This window comes from Haliaeetus albicilla, chromosome 8, assembly GCF_947461875.1.
Source record: "Haliaeetus albicilla chromosome 8, bHalAlb1.1, whole genome shotgun sequence".
Classification (NCBI taxonomy): Eukaryota; Metazoa; Chordata; class Aves; order Accipitriformes; family Accipitridae; genus Haliaeetus; species Haliaeetus albicilla.
Window position 1 is genome coordinate 37,760,152 of NC_091490.1, and position 26,730 is coordinate 37,786,881.

At 41.6% G+C, this 26,730-nt stretch overlaps 1 protein-coding gene across 4 annotated transcripts in view; it reads left to right on the plus strand.

Annotated features, from left to right (window-relative positions):
• Positions 1–26,730, plus strand: part of TEDC1 (tubulin epsilon and delta complex 1) — a 77,098-nt gene that overhangs the window by 40,186 nt on the left and 10,182 nt on the right. For all 4 annotated transcript variants that reach the window (XM_069789907.1, XM_069789909.1, XM_069789910.1 and 1 more), the window contains 2 exons: positions 11,165–11,251; positions 14,164–14,376. In XM_069789907.1, the coding sequence (XP_069646008.1) occupies positions 11,165–11,251; positions 14,164–14,376 (300 nt within the window). The remainder of the gene's footprint in view (positions 1–11,164; positions 11,252–14,163; positions 14,377–26,730) is intronic.

A 26,730-nucleotide genomic window follows, 5' to 3' on the forward strand; every position in this document is an offset into this window, starting at 1 on the left:
TTCTTAGGAAAGTGAAAGGCCATGGCCAGCTGTGCACTGTACAAGCATGAGCAATCAAATTGTGCAAGATAATGTATATTGGTATTTCTAAGGCAGATTCAAGTCAATTTTAGAAGGGATGACTTTGAAGAAAAGTTAAATATAAATGACTTGCCTTTGGATGCTTTGTGTGGTCTTCTGTTGGGGCAGACAGCAGACCAGTTGTCTTGGGTGAGGTATTCCTCTCCTAACTTCCCTGGTTGTCCCTGTTGTACTGCTGCTGGAGGTTTTACCCCCCTTCCAGAAGCAGTGGGGCTTGGCTTCCAGATCCTGTCTGGAAGATGGACAAGGAATATCCAGAGCCAGGAAGCAGCTCAAGGTCAGGCTGGAAGTTTGGGGTTGATGACAGGAGAAGGGATGAATGGGTACCTGTGGGAGAGTTAATTTAGGGAGGTTGGAGAGGCTAGAAACATACGGAGTGACTCTTCCTCATGCTGTAGAAAGAAAGAAAGAAGCCTCTGCAGGAGCTAAACTGCTTTAAATCTCAAAGAATGAATATGATCAAAACAATCTCCTCTGTTTCTCCTTCCCTGCAACTGTCTGCAGTGTCAGATGGTTTTCTGCTCATCTGATGCCTGCTGTTACTGGCTGGTTCAGTTCCGCCTGCTCTGGGACAGGCGCTTTTCACCTCCACACTCCCCTCAGATCCTGCTGGCGGTTCCCTTTCAAAGCAGTGTGGAGCATCCCATCCCAGAAAGAGGCAGACACATGCAATTAAACAGCTTTGAGAAAGGCAGATAGGGACAGAAAATGTGCCTGTGTTTATGTATCACTGCAGGAAAATCCTTATATCCTTATAACTGTGTTGGTTAGAGATGGGCTGGATAAGTGACTGGTAGCGTGAGTGGAAAATTGTTTGGGCCGCTGAACTCAAGTTGGTGTCTGGTTGTTAGTGGAACGCCTTTGGGATCAGCTTTTGGGCCAGTGCTGTTTAACATTTATTCATGGCTTGAATGATGGGATGGAGCACACCACCAGCAAGTGTGTGGATAACACCAAATTGGGCATAGCAGTGAATGCACTGGAGAGCAGCGCTGCTGTTCAGGGGGACTGAGACAGGCTGGAGAAACGAGCTGAAAAGAGCCTCAGGAAGCTCAGTAAAGGCTGGTGCAAAGGCCTGCATCTGGGATGGAATAGCCCCTTGCAGTGTAACAGGCTGGGAGCTGACTGCTTAATAAGCAGCTTTGCAAAAAAAACCAAACCAAAAAACCAAACCCAATACCTGGGGATCCAGGTGGACAACAAGTTGCCCAGGAGCCAGCAGTGTGCCCAGGCAGCAAAGGCTGAGCGCATCCCAGGCTGTGTTAGCAGGAACGCAGCTGGCAGGGCAAAGGGAGGGATCCTGTCCCACTGCCCAGCGCTCATGAGACCAAGTAATGGGTGTCTGGTTTGGGACCCCCAGTACAAGGACAGTGGCATACAGGAGCAAGTCCAGTAAGGCCACTGAGGTGGTCAGGTCTGGAGCACGGACCAGGCTTTTCTCACAGATGTGCTGGGACAGGAGAAGGGGCAACAGACACAAGTTGGAACGTGATAAATTCTGGCCAGATATAAGGGGAACAAATTGCCATGAGGGTGGTCAAACTCTGGAACTAGATCCTTCAGAAGGGATGACATCTCAGTTGTTGATGTTCAGGACTTGCTGAACAGAGCCCTGAGCACCTTGCTTTCAGCAGGAGATTGGATTAGAGACCTCCAGAGGTCCCTTCTCACCTATGTGGTTCTGCTCAGCAGCTGATGGTGTTAGCATGAGACCAGCTTCTTCAGCTGACGAGCCTTAGCTTGTCACCCAGCCATGAATCATTTAGTTGTTGAACTCTGTACCTGATTTCACTTTCTCAGTGCCCCTTCTTGAGAAGGATGCTTTATTTTTTTTTATTACTCCAGACAGTTTTAGTGCTAAAATATTTCTTTAGTTATTTTTTAAGCAAGGTGGCCTCTGGCTGCAATTAGTGTCCCATTGGAAGAACTGGCAGCATTATATAGCAACACTAAAGCAAATCATTCTACCTCATGGCATTATTACCTTGATCTGAAAGTTTCCTCAGGCTGCAATTTGTCACTAATATTGCCTTCAGCTAAACTTATCCATACAAAAAAAAGGAGTTAATAGAGCTGCAGTTCTGGAGTTGCCATCACCGTTTTTTTGGGATGACTTATTACTTAGTACATTTTATTGACCAAGCATGTAGAGTTCTTGGTCCTTGAAAAACGATGTAGTGGTTCATCATGGACTCCATAAATTGTTGGACTCTGTAGCAGCAATACCTTAGTCTCCTACACCATAAGAAAGGAAGGTATCTCTGAAACACAGTAGATATGTACTGCACTGAAGTGGGAACTGCACTGTGTGGCTTGACTGATACGAACACTTGGTTGTGATTGCCAGTGACAGAAAAACTGATAGGATGGTACTGAGTTTCACTGCTGCTTTTGTGCTTTTGCTTGTTTTATGCCGCACTTAACATAGTTTGAATGCTGTGACAGTGACAATGACAGTGACATACTATAATATAATTCCACCGGAGACAATGCAGCTGGAATTAATAAGCTGGAGAGACAAGGCTGAGGTGCTTTGTCATCAGTTGGCATTGGATAATTTATTTTTGGTGTAAATGCTAACAAACCCAGTGGTGGCAGCAAGCTGCCCCAGCTCAGGTGATGCTTTGGGCCTGCACAGGGAGGCCAGGCAGGCTCCGTGGTCCCATACAGTGCTATGGAGAAGGTTGTGCCAGCATCATACCTTGTGGCTGTAAGCTGAATGATGAAATTCCCATTTATCAGCTGGGTCAGCTGAGGCTGATGTGCAGGGACATATGTGGCGAGAAGTGTGTCTTGTCTCCATATTCATATCAAAGTACCCTGGTCATGCTGCTCTTAACCTTCCTTGGTAGGAGACTTCAGAGTGAGAGTTGCTTACTTGCTGCCATTCTTTGGTGATGGAGTCTGAAAGGGTCTCATTGGTCCAGCCTACTGAATCTTAACTGGGTTATTGGGCCCTGAAGGAACAAATTAAATCTCAGGAAAAAAATGTTAAGGTGGGGAGCTTTAAAACTCGTAAACCGTCTCTTGAATTGTGCCTTGACACTAACAGTAGCCACTAGAGAGTGCAGAGCATCTTTGCTTGTGGAGTCTTTACTGTTACTGTTTTCATCCAAAAGAGAAATCAGTTATCAGCTTCTAACAGAAAAGGGACTTCAGGCTTGACACTCTTCTCCTGTGCCAAAATACAGCTATTGATGAAGGCTGATCCTGAAGTACCCCAGAGCTATGGTGATCTTGTGATCCCTCGCTGGGACCTCTGTCTTGCATCCACTACTGCATCAAAAAGACACTTAACCCATCCAGAAAGTCAAGGAAAACAGGACCACTGCATTCTGCAGCCTCATGCTAGTTGAAGAAGCAAACTACAGTTAAATTCATATATTGCAGTGGCTTTGGTCACAACTGAATTGTTGCTGGAAAGCTGAACTGAACGGAACTCTGTTTTTTAGAGGTGAGAATGCAGCTCAGATTGGGAGGGTACTGGTAGGGCTTTTTTTTGTAGCCTTGTAAAATTAAACTTTGTGTGCAATTGGCCCATAATCCATAATGTTAACTTGGCTCTGCTGGCAGGTATTATTGTTTTTTTTAAATACCCAAGGAAATGGAGTTATATAGGAAATCAGCTGTTACTCATGCTTTGCAAGTGGTTTCGGATTTGTGGTTCTTTTTAAATATGTTTGTTGCTTAATTTAAAGCACTGTGTTAAGAGACTAGGAGGAGAAATGAATTGACATAAGGGAGACTGTAGCAGACTTTAAAATTAGTAGTTTCTCTAGTCAATAATGCATATTTTAAAATGTGTGAAAATACCTGCATGCATGATAGGCTATGACGGCTTGTCAAAGAAGAGCTAGGCTGAGAGAAACTGTATTCATATCAAGTTGGCAAGCTTAGACTAATCCACATATTCAATAACTTTTAAATTCGTTGTTTAACTAACATGAACATCTGTGATAATTCTGTGTGCTATTGGGTCTCCAATGGTGGAAGCCGTTCTTCTTTATGTTTCTTTTTCTGTCTTTGGGTGAGAGCTAAATTTTATTTAACATTTATATTTGTTAGTGCTTAGAGGTTGGGTTTCTGTTGCTGTGGATGCTGTACAAGCCAGTCCTAGTCATGATGTACATCTGATGGTGCCCTGGGAGTGCAGGTGAAGCCGTGCAGCTCTGTCCCTGATGAGCTGTCCCTTGAAGCAGAACTGGGGAAGCCCTGGATGTCACTGCTCATCCAGTCCTAGGTTAAGGACCACCTGGTCCTTATAGGCCAGTAGGCAAAGAAGGTAGCAGGGAGCTGGCAGGCACCTGTGGGAAGGTCTGCACCAGGAAAGCACTTCATTTGTGCCTCTGAGCCCCTGTTCTTGCAGGGAGCAGACAGGGAGGGAAAAGGAGGCTTGGGAGCCTTGCATGGCCTTTGGGACTGGCAGCCTGTGGTGTACTCAGTTGAGACTAGATGAACCCATATGGAAAAGCCCCTACAGGAGTTTAAGATGTCACTTGCGCACAACTTGTGCTACATAGCCCTTTTGAAGAGAAAATACTAAAGCTCAAGGGAAGCAAAAAAGCCAACCTCTTGGCTTAGTAGATGTTTGCAATACAGGTTGATGCTTTTTCTTTAAAAAAAAAAAAAAAATTTCTTTGGCTTTGTATAAGAATAGTGTTTTTGTTTATTCACTGCCAAATGCAGGATAAGGATGTTAAGGAAGGGCACAGTAGGTGGATATCATAAGCTGCTGGCAAGGATGGATGGGATAATAAAGGGGGAAGGGTAAAACCTAAAGGGTTAGTTCCCCTGCTGAACTTAGTCGTAACACACACACACAAAGGAAGGAAAATGCTCCTCCTATGATTAGCTCTTCTTCCTGGTGTAGTAACATCCAGTGTGGAAACATACAGAAACCAGGATATCGGTACTGTTCAGAAGTGTACCAACAATTCTGATTTCAGATGAGTTAAAAAAAGCAAATTAGAAATTGCTTGTTCCTGTTGATTTCTATGTGCGTTTTTGTGGTCTGTTGAAAATATAGGAAAATGAGCAAGTATATGGGGGGGGGAGAAAAAACCTGAGTATGGATAATGCTTTGTTTCGTGTACAGAAACAGTCTGAATAAAAGCAGATGAATAATGGTCTTTTTTTGACATCAGCTACATGGGGGTTCTGGTTGGCAGTACAATATGAACAGCTGTCAGGCAGTACTGTTATACAATTTGGTGCTTTCCTTTGAAATCCTCTGGCTGAGACTTCTCTAAAATAAATTGTGATTTTTGGTACCTACTGGATGTGCTTTAACTGAGCATATATTCAGCTAAAGGTACTTAGTACTGTCTGAAAATTTGGCTCTTCAGGTATGCCAAGTTAGGCACCCAAAATCAGTGGTACCTTTGGGGAAGAAAATGTGTACCTCTTCCATTCTCATACATCTTGATCTTGGCAGTTAAAGTATAAAACTCACACGTCAGTCTTCTTTTTCCTGATCTTTTTTCCCCATTTTAACGTGTGCCGTTTCTACAGGGAAAAATGCAAAGTGGTCCATTCATTGACCTGTTCCTCTGCAAATGAATGTCATTGTTAGTACATCCCAGTTCATTGCCTATCAATGTGAAAGCTGTAGTACAATTTTTATGTGCCAAATGCCTCATTTTGTTTGCTTTAAATTCCATTTTCTTTCAGTTTCATTTTAAACAGCTGTTTTCTAAATCCCTCTACAAATAGCAATTATGTTTTATAATGATGATCTTTGTCACTTAAGTTTTTAACTAGTGGTTTGATTCCCTGCTCTCAGCAATGTAAAACTGAGATAGCTCAATTGAAGTTGAGCTATGGTGGTATAAAACTGGTGCTGGTGAGTGGGAAAAGTCGCATATTTTTTTTAGATGTTGGAGGTTTTGCATACATCCAAGCATCTGGAATTAAACTCCTCCACCCTAATCTGCTGTGTTTTGTATTTTGTGTATTTTATCTTCTGCAAAAGATCCAAATCCTGTTTTCCCTTACGGTCTGCACCACAAAAAAAGCGCCCCCCCCCAAACCATTACAATTCCAAAAGAGATGATGCTCAGCAGATGCAGAAGTACCTGCTTCTGGAGCCACAGAGGGCCTTTCCCCATCCCTGCTAGTGTTTTGGTCAAGGTCCCTATGGTGTCCATAGCTGGCAGTGGGAGAAGTTCTTATCTACTTTTGTCATCCAGGAGCTTTTCTGATCCACCCACCTTGTAATAGTTAGGCTGCAGTGTTTCTCCTGCTCTCGCAGCCCTCAGTGGTATTTCGCAAGCAGAGAAATAACGAGTAGATCTTTATTTGCCTTGTGGCTAGAGGCTGCTTATTGGTCTGTTGGTTTTTGCTCTTCAGCTGCTTGTACTTCACACTACTCCAGTGTGACTTTCTAGTTTTCAGGCTTATTTATTTTTGCTTCAGCCTTCAAGGAGTGTATGGGAATGTCTTAAACCAGCTTTGCTTCTGAAGAAATCACAATGTGGAATTGAATCTTGGAGCACTAAGTGTGACCACCTACAGTGTTGGGTTTTTGTCCCAGCCTGAGATGTTTGTGACATCAAGATTTTCTCTGTTTTTTTGGTGAAGGGCTCTCAAAACTTAGCTCTGCTAAAGTGCAATTTGGGCAGTATGTGCTATTTCAAACCAAATGTCATCCACCTAACAGCCTGCCTGCCAAGAGGCTCTCATTTGCTTGTTTTTTTGGTAAGGGAGTTTTGTATTAGTAGCAGAGATGAAGCTGTTTTGTAATTTGTTTATTTCATCTGATGCTTGGTTAGGTCTCTAAAGCCTTAATCCCGGTTATGGTTTACTTCTGGTAATGTAAATTGTGTAACTTATTTTCATGAGTGTTTACCCCATTCTTTGCATTTTTGCAAGGAACTTCTCCACTTACCTTTTCTCCTGCATTTGTTAGATATTCAGAACTAGTATTCAGATTACCAAAATTCAAGTTGAATAAAGCCATTTCCTATTAAACAAATAAAAGTATGAAATAATCCTTGATACTATCCCAAGCTAGGCTTTCATTCTAAAGCCAACCCTGTCCAACCCTGTCTCGAGCCTTGAGTCATACTTCAGAGATGTTGGCATTTGGAGTGAGGTTTGCAGTGATCTGGAGTCCAATGCAAGTTTTCTATCTACAGTCATACGTGAATAGGTGATGAATCAGCAGTATTTTGTCTCTGAGCCAAGAAACATAATTATTGCTGAAAGACTGTTTTTGTCTGTCTAACAATAGGATGATTTCTGAATATTTAGGCAGAGCAATTTTTGATTAAAAATACTCTTGCCAGTGATACGGTAGTTGAATTATGATCTGTGGACATCAGAGATTAAATACTTGTTGCGGGGAGCTCTCTGGAACTCAGCCTATGAAAAGGATGCATTATGCTGCAAATTATTAAATATTGATTTCTGTAACAGTCTACAGGCATCAATGAATTTAGCAATAAGCTTGTAAATAATATGAAAAAGATTAATATCTCAACAGAAAAAGTAATTACAAATATGTTTGTTTAAAGATTTTGGTGTGAGTTAGATTTGTGGATACCAAAGAGGCTCAACTTTGGCCTCTTGTTGAGTATCCAAAACCACCTAGAAAATGTTTTCACCTAGGTCTTTTGCAGCTGAAGTTCCCAAAGTTTCCTGAGGTCCGTGAGCTGCGTTGGATGCTGGATGTTTGGCTTTGGAGATCACAGCCACATGTCAAGAGCAAGCGAGGCATGTTCCTTACAGAGTTCGCATTCTTCTGCATCAGTCTGAGGTTTCCTGCTCTGAGACAGCTCATTTAAGCACAGTTTAGCCTCTATAGCAAAGCTGTTGCTTGCAAGTAGTTTGCACCAGCGATGGTTTCTTTACAAGGGTTTAGAGAAGTTGTTACTGCAAAGTGTTTGCTCTCAGCATTCATTATGGAATTATTTCTCCACAGAGATTAGCAATTTGAATTTGTCATTACTTTTTCTCTTAGTGTAAGTATTTTAGAGCAGTAACTTCTTCCAGAAGAATGAAGGAAATGGATTTTGTTGTCTTAATTTTGTGTGGAGGGAAAGACAATTCTCATGCGTTATCCCTAAGCATCACTTAGATATCCACGTGAGGCACATTTTTGACTTGCTGCTTCACTTTGTTCATGAGACAAAATTAATGCTTTTCTGCAGATGTTAGTCTTTAAATTTCATTAGGACGCATGACAACATCTGGGTCCTTAGGTCACTGAAAATGAGCAGGCAGCTTTAGTTGCAGCTTGCAAATTTGTCTTACATTTTGAGAGGTTTATGTAGCAGCAGCAGTGGAACTGCTCATTGCATATAAAAGCATCTCTGTGTGAACTGTTGTTGGTACTAAATGAATAAAAAAAGGTACTATGTTTGTGGAAAATGCAGAGGTACACTTTGGGCTTTGGTTTCCACAATTGCAAATACAGCTGAAATACCAGCTGTGGCGTGACTGTGATGAATGACCTAAGAAAATGTACGCCATTGACCTCAAAGTCAAAAAATGCATAGTCTAGTTAACAGTAAATGCTGATGAGAAGCTTGAGTAAAGGATGAGGTTGGGGGAAAGAAGCTGGCTGATATAGATAGCTGTTCGTTTGCTAAGTGCAGGTATGTCTGAGTGAAAGCCTTTCACCCCGGGGTCATGTGGAGACTGTCCTTGTGACCAAATTCATGGCATACAGACATACAATCCGTTGTTCCATCCCCGCCTTGAACGTTTATTTGTTTTTATGGTTTTTGCTAAGGTATCTCAAGGATACTTGTAGTACATTAGTTTTTATTGTGTTTTGCTTTATTCTCTATGCTGCAATAACATCAGAGTCTTGCAAGACCCATATAAAGGATGGCAGAGGATACTGGCATCCAGGAACAGTGCCTTCAGTCCCTCGGGGCAGAAACTCAAATGTTGGCTATTGCAGGCTGCCTAACGCTTCATGGCACACTCCAGCTAGGTTGAAAACTGTCCTCCTAGGATGAGTGGTGTATTCATCCCATTACTGATTTATGGCTGAAACAATCTAGCACATAGTTGCTGGCCTGATATTTCCGAGGGTGGTAATACCTTAGAGAAAGGTGAGGATGCCATAAGTATGTGAGTCAGATGAATGCTTTCAAATGAGCTGTTCAAGTTTTGTATAACTAATGGAGCAGTTAAAAAAAAAAAAAAAAAAAAAAAAATGCCCCAAATGCAAACGATCCTGAAAGACTTGAGATTAGGAGACTGCTCAGAAAGCTTTGATTGTTGTTAAGGTCAGTTAACTCCAACAGATCATTTACAGGTCTGGTGGTGTTTCAGAACTATATCCTTTCAGTTGTGGTGTGAAAGCAAGTGGCATATGGTTTTTTTAACATTCAGGAGTTCCTCTAGTGAGACTAAAACTAAAGATGATGACTGTTTTTACTAAGATTTTTTTTTTCTCCAAGGCTTAAAATTAAAAGCTTCCCATTCCAACCTTCAGCCCTTTTTAGCTGTCACAAGACACGTTCATACCGCAATCAAACGCAGCTCATGACCACATTACAAAGCTACTTTAAAATCAAGTAACTTAGATGTTGCCTGAATATTTAATCAACTTTTTGCCTGGGTTTTATTGCCAGCATCAGATCCTATAATGTAAGCCATTTGTGCTGTAGATATGCCTATGAAAAAAAGGAGAAAAGAAAAAAGGAGACAGAAACCCATTCTTCCATCTTTCATATGCCAGCTGAGCCTGAAACTAGCAGAGTCATTAAGCCTAATGCCAAGTGTCAGTTGTGCGAACAAATGTGTAATAACTGTATTTTGGATCCAGCAGTGTTTTAGAGCAAACTGCTCATAATTTCCAGCAGTTACTCTTGCAAAGTGCATTTCTTTCTTTGATTTCTTTATCTTCAAGTTATATCTGCATAATAAAATTACAAAGTCAACTCAAGCTTTGCAGTTACTTAAGTTATATTTTATGTAGTAACTAAACCCAACAAAGCTAGCAGAAGATAGTTGTCTATATAAGGTGGGTTTAACTGGTCACGATCTGGTCCTTGTCATTCTCTTTGAGACCATATACTGTTTGTGTGTCATCTTAAAAAGTTGCCTTTGGTGTCAAGATGGGTGTTAAACTTGTTCATTTCAAATATATGGCCAGTGCTGAAGTTGTTAAAGCTGGTAAGCTCTGATTTATACCTAATTTGTTCATCTCTCATTCTTTCCAAGAACTTTTTTTTTACTGATATATAAATATTTAGTCTTGGAGTGTCTCTTTCTCCACATATGTGTGTGCATACATGTGTGTTATGTATATATTTATGAAAAATTTATAATTCATGTAGCTAGAGCATAACCTCTCTCCTTCAGGTGCTCTCAGGTAAAGGGAGGGATTCCTCATGCAGCAGATCAGACAATTTATAAAACACATTTTTAGAGGGAGTTCTTCCATGCTATTTCAGAGCATCAGAGATCATCTCCATTTGATGAAAGGTTTTGGGGGAGGAGGCAGAGAGGACTGGAGATAGTGGAGTTCTGAGTTTTTTACAGGTGTGGGAGCAGCATGGGAAGGAGATACATTGGACTAGTGGAGGTACCTGTATATCGCAGTTGGGGTCATTGCTATTGAATATGAGGAGACCCAGTTAAAGACCAACTGTGTAAGTTTTAGTTGAGAGAAGGCTGTTCATGGCCTGGAAGAGAAGGAGGTGTTTAGACCTTACAGCCTTGATAAATGCGAGTGAATGGATAGATGAAAAAAATACTCTTGGCGAAACTACCTTATTTTGGTAGTCAAGTAGCATAGAAGATTTGAAGATGGTCATGCATCTAGGCCTTAATATATCAGAATTATGGCTCTTTGATCCTTCAAAACAATATGGAAACTCACATTTATGTATATAAAAGCTGATGTTATTTGTACATTTGGGGTGAGGAATAAATCAGTGATGCTGGGAAAAGTGTTTCACATCATGCTTCCGCAGCTGGTTTTACAGTGTTCTTGTAAAGTAACCCAGTCTTGTCCCACGTACCACTGACACTCTTTTTGTACTTCAGACCAAGCACACATTTCATTTAGTTCACTGGTGACCAAGTTTACCTGATTTTCTTTCCTTTGTCTCCTTTCCTGTAGCTATTACAGCTTCTGGAGCTTGAAACCATGCAACTAGAAGCCTTTCTGGAGTGGAAGCAACTGGAACCAGTTTACTGGCAGTGGATGGTAATGAATCAAACTGATTTTGAAGGGTGCAGCTTTCTTGACTCTAACATAGCTGACCACTTCCAAAGGCCCCTTCCCACAAAAATAAATGCTGCAAACCAACTGTTCAACAGCACTTGAGAAAAAGAAAAAAGCCTATGGTAAAGTAAGGAATGTTTTCTTAGTTCTCCTTCGTCGCTCTGTCTTCTTCAGTAAGACTCACCCAGCTAAGCTGAGGAATTGCAGGGCAGAGTGGCAGAATTTCATATAGTTAACACAAATGAAAATGTCTGATCTTCATCTCCTTTAATGTTTTTTAAACATAGCAATCGTACATTTTCTTAAAATTAAATGGCTTTTCAGAAGAGGGCCTCTAAGCTTTATTGCAGACTTGAGAACAACTAAATTTGCAAGCAGCTGATACTGAAAACAACTTCATTTTTCCCAGCCAAATAGTGTGTTGAAATTGCTGATTTCCCCTTGAACTGTGTTGAATGATCATAAGAAAATCAATAAGCCTTTCTCTGTGCATCTTATGATTTCTCAAGTGAGTGTAAACGGTACCATCCATCTCGCTTCTCTCTACAACTTTTGCCCATTCGCAGTTGCTGAAAAGAATTCTTTAGAGCACCACATTAGCCATATGAATTTACAAAATTTTGAGAATCAGTGAGCTGACTGTTGATTGCCCATATGGCTTGTTCTACACTAAAAGCAAGGCAAAGGAGTGTAAAATTACCTCACCTGTCTTGGAAGAGTACTTCCAGTGCAGAGCCATTCAAATTGCCATTAGTTCTATAATGTTTTTTGCTTTACGTGTCTACCATCTTACAGTTATTTGGAAAGCATCAACACTAGCATAAGCCTGGCTCCAAATAGGCAAAATACATCTGCAAGTGTTATGGCACATCAGTGGAGCCACCAAAATGTTTGCCTCTGATGTGCTGAACGGTGTGGGTAGTATTGTGTTAGTGCGCTTCTGGGAGTCAAGTCCTGAATAAATACTTGCAAAAAACCTGATCAGCACATCTTTTTAAATTGTTCAATAGGCTGGATGGTGAATTTGCCTTTTTCTTTTGTTTCACCTGATGATGGTGGTTGTTCCCAGATGCTGTAGGATGTATGGGAATGAGATATGCTTTAAGGATACAGTAGTTTTGTCTTTCCACTTAACCCGTGTCTTGCATTTGCTGATCTGATGGATGGGATGATTTTTGCATAGCTACTGCCAGGTCTTCCTGATGGCTGTGGGCAGGAGCATGACATAACTACAGCAACTGGAGTGACTGCAGTAATGTTACTTTAGAATTCTGTCATTTAATGAATTTCAAATGTAAAAAAAACCAAAACAAAAAATAAACCCAAAACCCAACAAACCCAAACCCCCTTTATTTTATTTCCATGCAGTTTGTTAGCCTGTCGGTGCCCAGAACATGTCTGCGTTGTCATGAGCTGGGCCTTTGGTCAGCATGAGCCGCTGGCCTCAGTGCTGCTTTGTGCCAATTTGTAATGCTGATGCTCACTGAGAAAGGAGGTTTTGTAGGGTGTCTTTTGCCATTCTTAGTTATCTTACAAAGTTTTTTCTTGTATGAGCCTAAAAATCTCTTGCTGTGAATTAAGCCAGAGTTTTTAACCTACCTGCAGAGAAGAGAGAGAAAGAGGGAGGGGAAAAAAAAATATTCCCATCCTCTTTATAGCAATCTTTTATGTAAGTGGAGCCTGTTAGCATGTCACTGCCTTCCCAGTCCCCGTTTCTAGGCTAAACAAAATTGGTTCTCTTAATGTCTCCTTGTAGGCCATTCATTCAAACTTCTGATTGTTGTCACTGCTCTCATATGGGAGTTTCCCTCCCATTTGTCTGTGTTTAACTTCAAGTGCCTCACCTGTATGTCAGTGTTACAGTCAGCATTCTTCTATCATGGAGACTTGTGTTTATATGTTCTAAATGGTACTTGACTTTAACAGTATGACATTGGTGACTTCTGGTTTTCTGACATCTCTTCCAGCAGTGTTGCTGCTGAGCCAGTAATTACGTGTTTGGCTTTTCCTTGCCCGTGTGTAGACCATGCTACTCAACTGCTGAATTTCCTCTCACTGGTTTCAAATTACTTCTTCAATTTCTAAAGATAATTTTGAATACAAATTATGTCCTTAAAAGAGATTATGACCTCTCCTATTTTAATGTCTTCTTGATAACAATATGGAAATAAATATTTAATAATCTTTGAGTGAGGAGGTCTGGGTCCTTTAGTTATGCTATGCTACACTAGCTTGAAAACTGTGTTTCTACATAATTTGTGCACCATGGTGTATAGGTACATGCATTTCAAGGACTCTGAAGTTATTTGATATTTTTTGAGTATTTCAAATAATGGTTGCTATCTCTGAAGGCAGTTGCAGAATTAATTATAGGTGGTCATGGTCAAGCAGAGCTGACAATAGCTTCTGACCAGCCTGGAGCAGGGATCTCTTGGGGTTCTGCAACTTGTAGAGTTTTACATAGGCACAAGTGATCCCATGGGTGTTACAACTTACTGTGCCACATAGCAGATAGGGCTCTCCTGAACAGTGTAACCATAGAAGTGCATCCAACCTCAGAGTATGAGGGGAAGGGGCATATCTAGAGCTTCTACAGTACTGATGATCTCTGTGCCATGAGTGTTACTTTATGCTTTAGTGCAGTGGAGAGTGGCTCACAGTATGCAGTGCTTTCTAAAATAAGCTAGGTTAGCAACATAAGTTTTCTGTTAACTTAGAAATATGTTATAGTGAACTGAGGAGGTTATCTCTTAAAATAACTCTGAAATTGTGCAGCAACTGTATACTGAGATGGCAGCAGTGAATTCCTAGTTATGAATTACCAGGAAGATCTGTGTGTGGGGAAGCCATTTTAGCTCCTGCTTAAAAGTAACTTTTATTGTTTCTTCCTTTAGGAAACTGTGTTAGATAATATGGCTGAAGAGGGAAATATGTGCAAGTCCCAAGCCACTCATGTAGAGAAAAGCGGGCTGCCAAAGGTGACTTCGTGCTGCCCCTGGGCTGTCAGTCTGACTGGGCAAATTGACAGATTATCCAGAGATCTAATGACTCTCCGTGACCAACTGCATAAGCTTGTAACTCACCGAAAGGCTGCATGGTGTGAGAAGGTAAGGCTTTGGGTGGTGTACTTGATCATTAGTGACTTTTAAGATCCTGTATTTTTCAGCTCTTTTGCTACCGCCCATCCTAGGGCAGCCTCCCTGTTGCTGCTTTGTGTCAACCTTGCTGCAATCTGGATGTCAGATCTACAGTTACTTGTCTGTTTATGCCCACAGCATGCCGGGTGCTCTTTCAAACAAAGTAGGCATCTGTCCCAGAGAGGCAGCGTGCTGAAACAAAATAAGTGCTCTTTTGGAAGGGAAGGCATCAAAGGATAGGGTCTGCAGAGGAGAGAAAAGAAGAGGAGGAGGAAATCACGGCAGCCCCTGAAGGGGCTAGAGGCAGCAGGTTGAAAGCATCAGTAATGGTTATAGTGAGAAGAATGAAGATAGGTATTTGCAGGGAAAGGAGGGTGGGAGAGGCCAGAGCTTGTCCTCTTTCACTGAGTTTGTAGTCTTTGAAATGTCTGATGGGGGAAGGAATAAGAAGGATTTGAAACCTGTGAAGTGAGAGAAGGGACTAAGCACAAGATTTGGTGGAAGAACAGACTGGCTGTGGGAGGCTGGCTGTGGAGGAAAGCAGGTGATACGAAGGAAGTGTACATGGTATTTGCTGACATAGGGATAGGGAGACACTGGGAAGCACCCAGAGGGGGTGGTAGGGCATAAATAAAGCAGCTGTTAATGTAGATGTAGAAGGTGAATCTGAATATTAACATGCTGGCACAAGGAGAAGATACGATGAAGATGCAGGCATAAAAACTAGTCATTTTTTTCAGGCATCAAGAGGAAAGAAGGATACCAGAGAATCTATGAAACCTGTGGATGGAGAAAAAGTGAAGGAAACAGTTGGGGCAGGCAGAACAGTAACAAAAATGCTGTATCACTATTTTGTGTCTGTATTAACTCGTGAGAGGGGTTTTTTTGCTTGTGGCTTTTTTTTTTTTAAAGATTGAAATTTTGGTAGACAGGATTTATAGATCAGCTGACAAAATGAAAAGTGGCAGGTTGTCAGATCAAGAGGTATTTGCCCAAGAGTTCAAAAGGGTCTGGCATGGAAAAAGTGTGTGGAGAGCTAATTGCTCTCTTCCACTGTAAGGACAAGGAACTAATCAGGATCAGTTGAATGGAGACAGGCACAAGGAGCTGCTGCTTCACACAGAGTACAGAACTTCTTCCCACAGGGCACTGTCCAAATAAGCAGTGTACATAGATTCAAAATCTGTTGGACACATTCTTGGAAGATGAAATCCATCAAAGACTGTCAAATATACAGATATGTTTTACAAACTTAGGAATTTGCAGGAGTACAAATTGTTGCAGACTGGGAGAATATTCTGGGGAAGTATCTCCATATATTTGCCTTTGTCTTACAGTCTTCTCTAGGCACTTGCTGTCGATCACTGTCAGTAATGGGGCCCTCGACTAGGCAGGTCTCTAGTGTCATCAGATTTGGCTGCTTTTTATGACATCACTTGCAGGACAACTCAGACTTTGAATTCTAAAAAGAAAATTTCCAATGCATGATTTCCAAAGCAAGATATGCTCTGATTCCTCTTACATGTAACAATATATATGCTGTTAAATATTATATAATAATCACACTTAATTTTTTTTATGTTTAAATTTGGAAATGAAGTCCAAAAAGATTAACCGATTAATTCTTCATTGTACTTTGAAATAGATGCACTGATTGGATTTGAATGATGGTTGGTCAAGTTCCAGTGTTTCTGAGATGCAGTGAATGTCATATGAGTTTATGACTGTGCGTAACAAATGGAGTGCATCTTAAGTGTGTTGTTAAAAGGATGGTTTATCACAAATGCTGCCTCTTCTACATGCCCTGGAACAGAATTGTTTTGTAACTCTACATGACAGCATTTTTTGGAATGCCGGGGGTCAGATGACTCTCCATCAATCCTCTTTATATCAACCCTTCCTTTGAATAGTGTTGCTGCTTATGTGATGCTTTCTGCCCGTAGTCTGCCTTTTTTTCCCCACAATCAGGATGCTGGCTGAATGCAGGCTCCTCTATCAATTGTATGTTTCTGCCCCCTTCAGTCTTTTCCTTGGAGAAATAAGCTTATCAAATCTTTCCTTCTGTATTTTTTTTTTAATCAAACAAAGAGAAGATATAGCAGTAGCTAAAGTGGTCATTATCTCTAACTTTGTATCTTGCGATACTGAGACATCTGGAAATTCTCTTGGCTTTCACAAGCATGCCTGTCTGAGGGATAGTACAGTTTATTATAGCTCTTATGCCCACTACCTTGTACTACACAAAAAAAGTGCTAATCCACAGAGTAATTATGTCTGTTGTTACCAGCAGGCCTGATGTCTGTGCCAGGCAACTGAGTAGAAACTGTTCTGAAGAACAGAATTGAGGGCACATGATTAAACGTGACATAGTGGGGAACAGACAGCATAGTTTTTGCACAGAGGAATCATGACTGTAAAATCTGTTGGAGCTCTTTGAAGGGACCAGTGAGCATGTGAGCAAGGGAGGTTGGATCCGCGTTGTTTGATTGCATTTAAAAATGGCACTTGATAAAGTCCCTGAAAAGATTCTCAACACAAATAAACTGCCCACGTGGCTGTCGTTCCTCTTATCCTTGAGCAAACAGCAGAGCAGGAAGCAGAGAGGAGGCAGCTCTGATCGGTTTGCGGAGGTGGTCACCGGTGGAGCCTCACAGGCCCATGCTGCTCAGCATGTGTATAACTGCGCTGGGAAAGGAGGTGCATAGCGAGGTGCCCAAGTTGAGAGATGAGACTAAATCCCTGAGAGCACGTGAAGGACAACAGCAAAGGCTTGTTGAAGGTGCTTGTAGTGAGTAGCGAAGTGGGAAAATGTCAGATAAAATTGCATGGAGATGAATCTAACAAAATCCACCTGAAGGGTGAATCATAATTTTACATGTGTTTTTTTCTGATCTGACTGTCATGGCATGTGAACGAGCTCTTGGCGTCATAACAATGGTTCTGTGGAAATGTCAGTGGTCAGAAATAGTACATTGAATCCTAAGAATTGTTAGGAAAGTGGAAGAAAGCAAAACTTAAAATATTCCCATCCGTTCCTTGAATGCCGTGTGCAGTTTTGGTCCCAGTCTTAACTCAAAAAAAAAAAAAAAAAAAAAAAAAGTTGTGGTTGAGCTGAAAAGTCACAAGGAGGGGAAGCGATAAGTGATGATGACCCAAGTTGTGAAAGGGTTTCTCTGTGAGGAAATTTACTTAGGCTAGGGCTCCTTGCACTCGAAGAGGAGAGAATGAAGAGGGGTATCGTGCTGGAGCAGGAGGAAACATTTTTTTTACTGTTGTTCTGATGCTCCTTGGTTTTTATGATGGGTGAACCTAGAGGGAATTGCTGGACAAATTAATGAAGAAAAAATAATTAAGCAAGAAATATGGAAAGTATTCTCTGGTTGCGAAAGTCCTTCAGCCGCAAACTACTGGAGTTTACAAGTTGTATCTTCCAGTGAGCTATTGTTACATATTTGTCTAGTCCTAAACTTATTCCCTAGCTATTTCCTATTGGAGACAGTGCTGGGTTAGATGGAGCTTTGATATAACAAGGTACAGTTGCTCTTTCTTTACATCTAGTTTTGAGCATCACAACTCAGGAGAGAAATTGGGAAGAGTCCAGAAGAGAAAAATGAAAATCATCATAAGTCTGGAACGTAAGGTCTTTGAAGGTCTTCATGTTAAAAATGGAAAGACTAAGGTGACGTATATGATTCTTTGAATATGAAGAAATTTTCTGTGGGGGAAAGATTTTTTTTTTTTTTTTTTCCCCCCACGTCCTCAGTGAATGGGACAAGAATGTGTGTAAATCACAACACAGAGATTCTAATTAGGTACTAAGGAAAACAATTCCTAATGCCCGGGGCAGAGAAATGTTGGAGTAGGTTGTCTGGTGAGCTGTGAAGTCTCCATTCTTAGACCCTGCACAAACCAGGTTATGCAAGTATCTGTCAGGGATGGCTGAAGAGGAGTTTAACCTGCTCTAAGGCTGTAGATTGGGCTTGAAAACCCGTTGACGTCTCTTTCACTTATGCAAGCCTGTGATTGATTGATTTATTTTGGACTATGTAGAGGTAGTTCATGTGTGTTAAAGTCATTGCTACGCCAGGTAGCAATGTCTGGTTTGCACCACTAAACACAACTGCTTATTATTCACGATGTGTTTTCAGGGGCAATGTGTCTATTTGTTGCAAGTTTAATCGTTTGCACGCTGTGATTCTGGTAGTTAAAACTATTGATCTTAAAACTTCTAAAATTAAGGAACTTATTTTTCTTATTTTCTTTCATTTCTTGTTTGTTTCTTTATTTTCTTTTGTTTGTTTCTGCCTGCCCCCATCTCACTCTTTGGTTATGTGTTTGGAATGACCCTGAAACCATTTCCCCTTTCAGGGACATTCACTAGAAGACATCTGAATGTTGCCATGGGATTTGGGTGATTTGTGAAACCCTAATTTATATGACATTTTAACTTGTATCCATCTCTAGGCAGCAACGTGTTCAGTATCTTGGAGGAGAAAGGCATATGACAGAGGTGTGATGTAAATATGGGGCTTTCTTTCTGTTAGCTTTGTTCTTTTCCATGCAGTACTGGGCAAATAATCATCATTTCTTTGGTGACATTTTGGGGATTTGTAAGTGATCAAAAAGTTGAGTGAAATGCTTAAGCTTTAAAAATGTTTCTCTTCTTAGAAACAAACTTAACTGTAAAAGATGAAATCTCCTAATTCCAGAAGAGAACTTGTTTGTTTGCTTTTTCCTTTCTGAATATTTCATGTTATCTACTCCTCTATTTGAGAGGGGGATTTGATTTCAGTCTGTGTTAAGCATTTGGCATCCACAAGCTGGAATGCAGAGTATTTGACTCCAAATTGTGATCATTTCAGTTTTAATTACATAAATGCTCACACCATACTGAGCTGTTGTTGAAACTTGGGCTATTGTATCTTGGGATCCTCTGTGTTCAGTAATATTTAAAAGCAAGCCAGACTCCTTTGAGATGGCGATATGACGGGATGGAGCTTGCTCATGCATACAGCTCGAAGCATGGCCCAGAAAGACTTAGAGCTGTTGATCTGAGCTTGAATATGCTCTTTTCACACTAGAGTCCTCTCCAGAAATACTGGTGGCTGTACTTGCATGCTTGGCTCATGTTGTGCCTGACTACCCACAGTTGAGCCTTTAAGAGGTTGTAATCCCTGGCCCACATCAGACCTCCTTAATGACAGTGGAAGAGCACGCTGAAACCTGCGTTTTGTCTTTTTTCTGTATTTTTCTCCTGATCGGTCACCTCCCCTTCCATTCAGTAACCCCTAACCTTCCCAAACTGTTTCACCTGCAGCCTTGATAGGGCAAATCATGCCTGGCAAATTTGGTGGCCTTTTACAATGGGGTTACAGTGTTGGTGGATAAGGGAAGAGCAGCTGACGTCATCTACCTGGACTTGTGCAAACTGTTTGATACTGTCCCACATGACATCCTTGTCTCTAAATTGGAGAGACATGGATTTGACGGATGGACCACTTGGTGGATAGGGAATTGGCTGGATGGTCACACTGAAAGAGTTGTGGTCAATGGCTCAACGTCCAAGTGGAGACCAGTGATGAGTGGCGTTCCTCAGGAGTCAGTATTGGGACCGGCGCTGCTTAACACCTTTGTCGGTGGCATGGCCAGTGGGATTGAGTGCACCCTCGGCAAATTTGCCAACGACACCAAGCTGTAAGCTGTGTGGTGCGGTCGACACGCCAGAGGGAAGGGATGCCATCCAGAAGAACCTTGACAAGCTTGAGAGGTGGGCCCGTGTGAATCTCATGAAGCACGTGGGTTGGGGCAATCCCAAGCACAAATACAGGCTGGGCGATGAGTGGCTTGAGAGCAGCCCTGTGGAGAAGGACTTGGTGGTGTTGGTTGACGAGAAGCTCAACATGACCTGGCAATGTGTGTTTGCAGCCCAGAAAGCCAAACGTATCCTGGCCTGCATCAAAAGAAGCATAACCAGCAGGTCAAAGGAGGTGATTCTCCCCCTCTACTCCACTCTCATGAGACCCCACCTGCAGTACTGTGTTCAGCTCTGGGGCCCCCAATGTAAGAAGGACATGGACCTGTTGGAGCAAGTCCAGAGGGGGGCCACAAAGATGATCAGAGGGCTGGAGCACCTCTCCTATAAGGACAGGCTGAGACAGTCGGGGTTGTTCAGCCTGGAGAAGAGAAGGCTCCGGGGAAACCTTATAGGAGCCTTCCATTACCTAAAGGGGGCCTAGAAGAAAGCTGGAGAGGGACTTTTTACAAGGGCATGTAGCGATAAGACAAGGGGTGATGGCTTTTTAAGACTGAATGGTTTTTGATGCACCTTGATTTAAGGCTTCACTATTTGAAATAGGGAAGCAGCTCCAGAGGCTGATGCTGAAACATAGCCCTACATCCTTCTGGTTTTGGTTGGTTTTTTTTGTTTTCCTTACCGAGATCGAGTTGAGTTTTACCTACTCAAACAAGTACACTTCTGAAGTTTTTCTCTGTGCCTCATAATGAATTTAAGGGGGGCCATGGGGAGTTGTGGGTACCCTAGCAGGGACTGCTGGTGCTTGGTGGCTGTGCTGTGTGTGGCTAACCTGCGTGAAAATAAAGGCATGTGCAATGCATGTATATGGGTGAGGGAAATAAAACGTCTCGTTATTTTCTCCACTGTGTGAATGGTGAGGAGTGCTGGTGGGGGTTGAGCTGGGTCCTGGTGTGCTGTGTTCCCTCCTGCACCCATGCAGGGCTGGGTTGTGTTTCTGCTGCCTTAAACCCGGCACTTGTGGCAAAGAGACAGCTGAGCTCTCACCGAAGAACTCTCTGAAGGCTTGTCAGAAGCTCTTTTTTTTTTTTTTTTAAAGCAAACTGTTCGCATTGCATCATTACTGTTTCTGCTGTTTATTCTGGTTCTCAGGGCTTTCTGCTAATATGAAGATGTTCCTGTAGTGAGTAGTTAATTATCCAGGCTGTCTGGGGTGCAGGAAGTGGAGGAGTGGTAGGGAATAGTTCAGTGCCGGCGTATTTCCTCAGTCAGCACATTCCCTTCCCCTGCCCCCTTCCCCGGTCCCAGAGCGTTTCTGTGTTCCACTTTGTATTTGCAAACCTCCATCTGGAGCACCGAGCAGCTGTCAGTGGAGCTTTTCATGCAAAAAGAAATTGAAGAACTAGCAAGGCCACAAGAGCAGCTTTTGGAAATGCACGGTTGGCTGGGCCCAGATGCCTGGATAGGGGGATGAAACCTAGAGAGATCAACAGAAACATCCATCAAAGGGAGCGATGGAGGACGTGGACAGGAGGATGGCAAGGAGGGACAAGGCTAATGGCTTTTCTGTGTAGTTCTTTAGTTAAATGTAGGATTAAATTTGCTGCTGATGGAATTGCCATGGTATTAGCAGATTTAGGTTATTAGAAAGCACAGATCTGCTGTAAACAGTAGGAAGTAAGATCCTAATGTTTGTATTCACTTTTTGTTCATGTATTTTCTTGCATTAGTTTATTTGTCACTCACCAATATTCCTAGCAGGAGATCGGAGCCTGCTTGCTTCTGGTAAGTGCCTGTGGAGACTACAGTGGAGATCCAAGTGATTGTTCCTGGAGAGCAGTGTGCTCTCTCTTGTGTTGGAAGGAGGACAGAAGCCATCTCGGTGCATTGGTTCTTAACAGCAGAATCTAACATTTGCATTAGACCTGAAGCCCTTGGTTAGCTCAGTTTAAGACTGGCATGCACGTGGGAAGTTACTGCAGATAAGCAGAACTGGGAGATTTTCGAAAGAATCCTGCTCACTTCTGAGAATCCTGTGCAGGTTGGTCAGACTTGAATAGTCAATGTTAAGCTTGCAGCATACAAAGAGATGGAAAAGATAAGTATTTATTCTTCATTTGCAGATGCGACTTGCTGTGCAGTTTGCTGAATGAGTGCTGAACTGTGTGAGAGACAGACTCAGTACCAGTTGCTAAATCAGCAAACCAATTTCAAACACACACAAAAACTGTAACTGAAAATAAATTACCCAGGCTGACATTTTTGATGGGGCTTATATATTCTAAAAGACTCCAGGTCCTTAGGGAAGAGAGAAACATTAAAAACTTGAATGCTGTCTCCTGTTTTGTGTGCAGAACTGGGGTTTGAAGTAAGTGTGGGTGAAAGTTTTTCTTGCTTCCCAAAAGGTGCTGTTTTCCTTTCTTTCCTGAAATGCAGAATGTTTGCTCAGGTGACAGTATCAGTTAAAGTATAATCAATAGCCAGTGTTAATATTTTACTTGTATTATTTGCCAAGATGTTGGATACCGACCAAGGCAATCAAACATGTAATAAATGCAGCTGAAGAATTATACTCCAATAAATTTTAGATGAGCTTTATTTAACAATAAACTGTAAAAAACCCCATTCCAATGAGAGAACATGTTTTGTAGCCACTGTAAACGTTTTAGTACATTTTTAAGAAGTAAGTGTAGTACTTACGTTCTCACAGTTAAAACACACAATAAAACATGGACGAAGACTAGGAACGCCTGTAGGGCTCAGATGCGCAAGGTGTATAAGATCGCAGGTCCCAGCACCACTTTTCTCTTTTGCATGTGAAAAACTTGGAGGCTGATAGGTAGGTGGGATTTGAGGTACCTGTGACCACAAGGTTGCTGGATTTCAAGACTCTCTTGCAAGTGGTGAGCCACTGCAACAAATGTTGTCCTCCACAAGGGCAATATCTTGGGGACATAACTAATTCTGGCTGACAGAGGCTATATTAAACACCATAGCCAGTGGCTGTATTTTAGAGCAGCTCTACCTGAAACACTGTTAGTGTGTTTTACCGAACCTTTCAGAGTGGGTTTTGGGGGCAGTAACTTCTAGGAGGTATCTGGCTTGCTTTACAGCTCCGGGCAGACTGTTGGGAGGGGTTCCTCCTCTGCCAGCAGGAGTTACAAGCATTGCATACTTTGCAGTACCGCTTGGTTTTTAGGTGAGTTGATAGAGGTGCTTTTAGAAGGACTGTTTGCATTCATGGATTCAAAGCTTAACTTTAAGTTTCCTTTTTTCTTAAAACCTTGGCCTTGTTCTCTCAGTCTTCTGCCCTGAAATTGAGGGTACTTGATCATAAGAGAAAAAAGTATCCAGCTCATGTCTGTGTCTTTGTCCCTTGTGCTTGTAGAAGAGCTGACATAAAAGCAAATCTCTTATTTAATATTGTCACATCTCTTCTTGCCAGCCAGAAATGTATCTAAATAAAGCTTTAGTACACTTCTGAGCTCAGAACGCACTACTTTTAACTCTTCATCTTATCAGCTCTCTCAAAATGCTGAGAGCTGTTTGAATTTTTCCTTTGCAGGCTAGCTGTAGGGCCCAGCCTTTGCTGCAAGAGTCACGATGGCCATTCAAGCAGCTTCACATCCACCTACAGCTGCTACTCGCCACCAAAACTGTGACCTAATAAGAGAAACTGCTGGATGCATTTTAAGAGTAGTGGCTTTAGAAAATGTCTGCTTTTTAACTGAAATTCTGAAAATGTTTTATGTAGGCAAATCCCCACCTGGGACTTAAAGTTCATTTACCTCATACCATAGGCTGGGTTGCTGGTGTGCTCTGGATGCACTGGTCCTGCCTCCGCCAAAAGCAGAGAGAAGAGCTGCAGTGCTGGTGGAGGTTCTGCAGTGGTCGATGCAAAGGCCCTGGATGGCACAAGGGAGTATTCTCTAACTGAAAACCAAACCGGTTTAGGCATTAAGAAACTCCCTAGAAGTCATGGGGTTTTGGTTTTTTGTTTGTTTGTTTGGGTTTGTTTTTTTTCTTTTCTCCTTATAATTTTTGCATAAGAAGGACCCTTTTCTGAAAATTTGTATGACTAGGTGGTAATACCTTCCTCTAATTTGTGTATTTTAGAAGTGGTTTGTATAAACATTCATTTTTTTTGGCTGTATGTACAGGGACTACATTCCTTGAATTTGTTTCACATCCTGTTCTTCCAAAGCAGGATAATATAGAGAAGTGCAAGTCACAAGCAGCACTCTGTTTATCAAGTGGCGACTTTCATGTTGCACAGTGATAAAGCTCTGCTTAAAACAAAGTGGGGCCCTCCAAGCCTCTGCAAGTCACTTAGATCTGAGATGATATCTCATATCATCAGTGTTTGTCTCTGCTGCCCAAGATAAAAGTTGGGAAGAACAAATTGAAAAATAAGTGAGCAATTTATTATATGAAGCAATACTTGTCTGTTGCCTTCCTTTGTAATTTGTAGTTGTCAGGGTCTTTTTCAAAGTAGCACTGCAGCCTTTTTGCAAGTGTCTAAATTACTTACACTGACATACTCTGGTTTTTATATCGTATATTTTCAGTATGTGCCTATTACTACATTAATTTGTGTGATCTTCTAATTAATTCAAGGATTTTGAAAAGTCTAGAGATAAAACTAGTTACAAAGAAATGCATTATAAAAGGCTGGGCTGTTAGAATGGAATTTTTTTTTTCTGTAAAATGCTGAAGATTTATAATTTGGAGAAGGAAATAGGTGTTTATCTCTTATTCCCTGTGGTGTGCATTCAGAATTGTGTAGCATATGGGACTTTCACAAGCCTGAACTGTGTCTCTTTGTAGTCAATGGTAAAGAATCTGCAATTCTGATGCTCCTGCCTGGAGCTGTCCCACATTCCGGAGAGCAGCGGGACTGTACTGGGTGGTGGGCTTGCGTATCTTCTTGGGAAGTAGCTGAAGAGGTTTAGATGCGCTCCTGGTTCCAGAGCACGGTGATTCTGGCCATCTTGTTGTATGCTTGTGCTGATGCTTCATGTCTGCTTTTGTTGTGCTGGCATCACTGGTGTCCTCTTAGCTGAACAGAGGTGATGCAGAAATTGCTGATTTCTTTGAAGATCATTTATTATTTTAAGACTTGTCCCTGGCTGGTTCTGCCCACAGAGTTGCTGCAATAGAATAATCACATCAAATGTTTGACTCCCATCTATTTTTTTTTCTTTTTTGAGTTCAGTTGTTCTCCTCAAAAGTTAACCACTGGAAAAGCAAATTACTCATGCCAAAAACTCATATACATACATACAACAGAAAACTTTTTTGTACCTTTGCGGAAGAGGGATGTATCTCATGAGGCTTTCAGCATAGCTACCTTCGTTCTGGGCTGTTTGCCTCAGGTATGTCCTTTAGTAATCCAACCCAAAAGCTGTCTTTGAAGCAACTGCCTCTGTGTATCTCTTCATGGGTAGGATCCTGTGCAACTCTGTTGCAGGAGGAGAGCTGGGTGAAGCCCTTATGGTAAGGATGTCTGCTCACATGGGCTCACTGCACAGTAGTCACAGAGTTCAGTGCTTGTAGGCCTAAGAGGATTAATCTCTCTTTTGCTTTGCCTGTGTGATAGATATTTGTAGACTCAGCAAACAGGCAGTGCTTTTATCAGTCATGTGCTTTTGTGTTTCGTATTGATATTTGGAGGTAAACTTTGCATTTTTCTAGTAAAGACCCTGAAAAATCTTAATGTTGCTCTTTTCCTGTTTTATTCATCCTATATCCTTTTCATTTATCTTAAGCTAGACTGACTTTTCTGACTCCTATTAATGTGGTATTTAGATACATGAGTCTAAACACAGACCCATTTGATTATTGTAAAAAACCCCCAACCAACCAAACAAAAAAACACCCAAAGCAAAAAAAAAAAACCCAACAAAAAAACGTTATCCATTCAGACAAGATCAGATCACTCCTCTTTATGAAATTCTCATTCAAATGCTTTATTAACTCCTAACTTTCCATTACTGTGCTTCCTCACTATCTAAAAGCTTTCCATTGGAGAACAGCATGGGTGTCGATCTGAAGGCTTACGAAGGGCTTTGCAGTATTCAAAGTATAATAAAAGGAAGCACAGAGCAGCAGTGCCCTGCCAGACCATGGTAGCTGTTCTTGTTGGATGCAGCTATGTGCATTCCTGGTATTAAAACTATATTTTTAGTTTCTTCTCAGAGGACTCCCCCGGTTAAAAGATGGCCTTCTATTCCTGGATAAAATAGGTACATTTCCTCTCTGTGGCTTCCTTGTCAATTTGTTTTGGAATGACAATAGGTGTGCCTGGGAGCTAGCATTTTGAATAGTGAATGTCTTGCTTAAAATGCATAAGATGGAGATGCATACATTCCTCTCTAATTGCAGGAAATTGCAAATCCGGGCAAAATTTGGAATGCAGCTGCTTGTATAATTACATCTTCTGTCAGTTGCTATAGCTCAGCTTTACAACCCTTCTAAAATGTCTTCATAGTTTATGGTACAAATAATGCCCCCATTAATATTACTTTGGGATCACCCCTTTCATTTACTCGCCACCAATTCCAAAGGCCTAA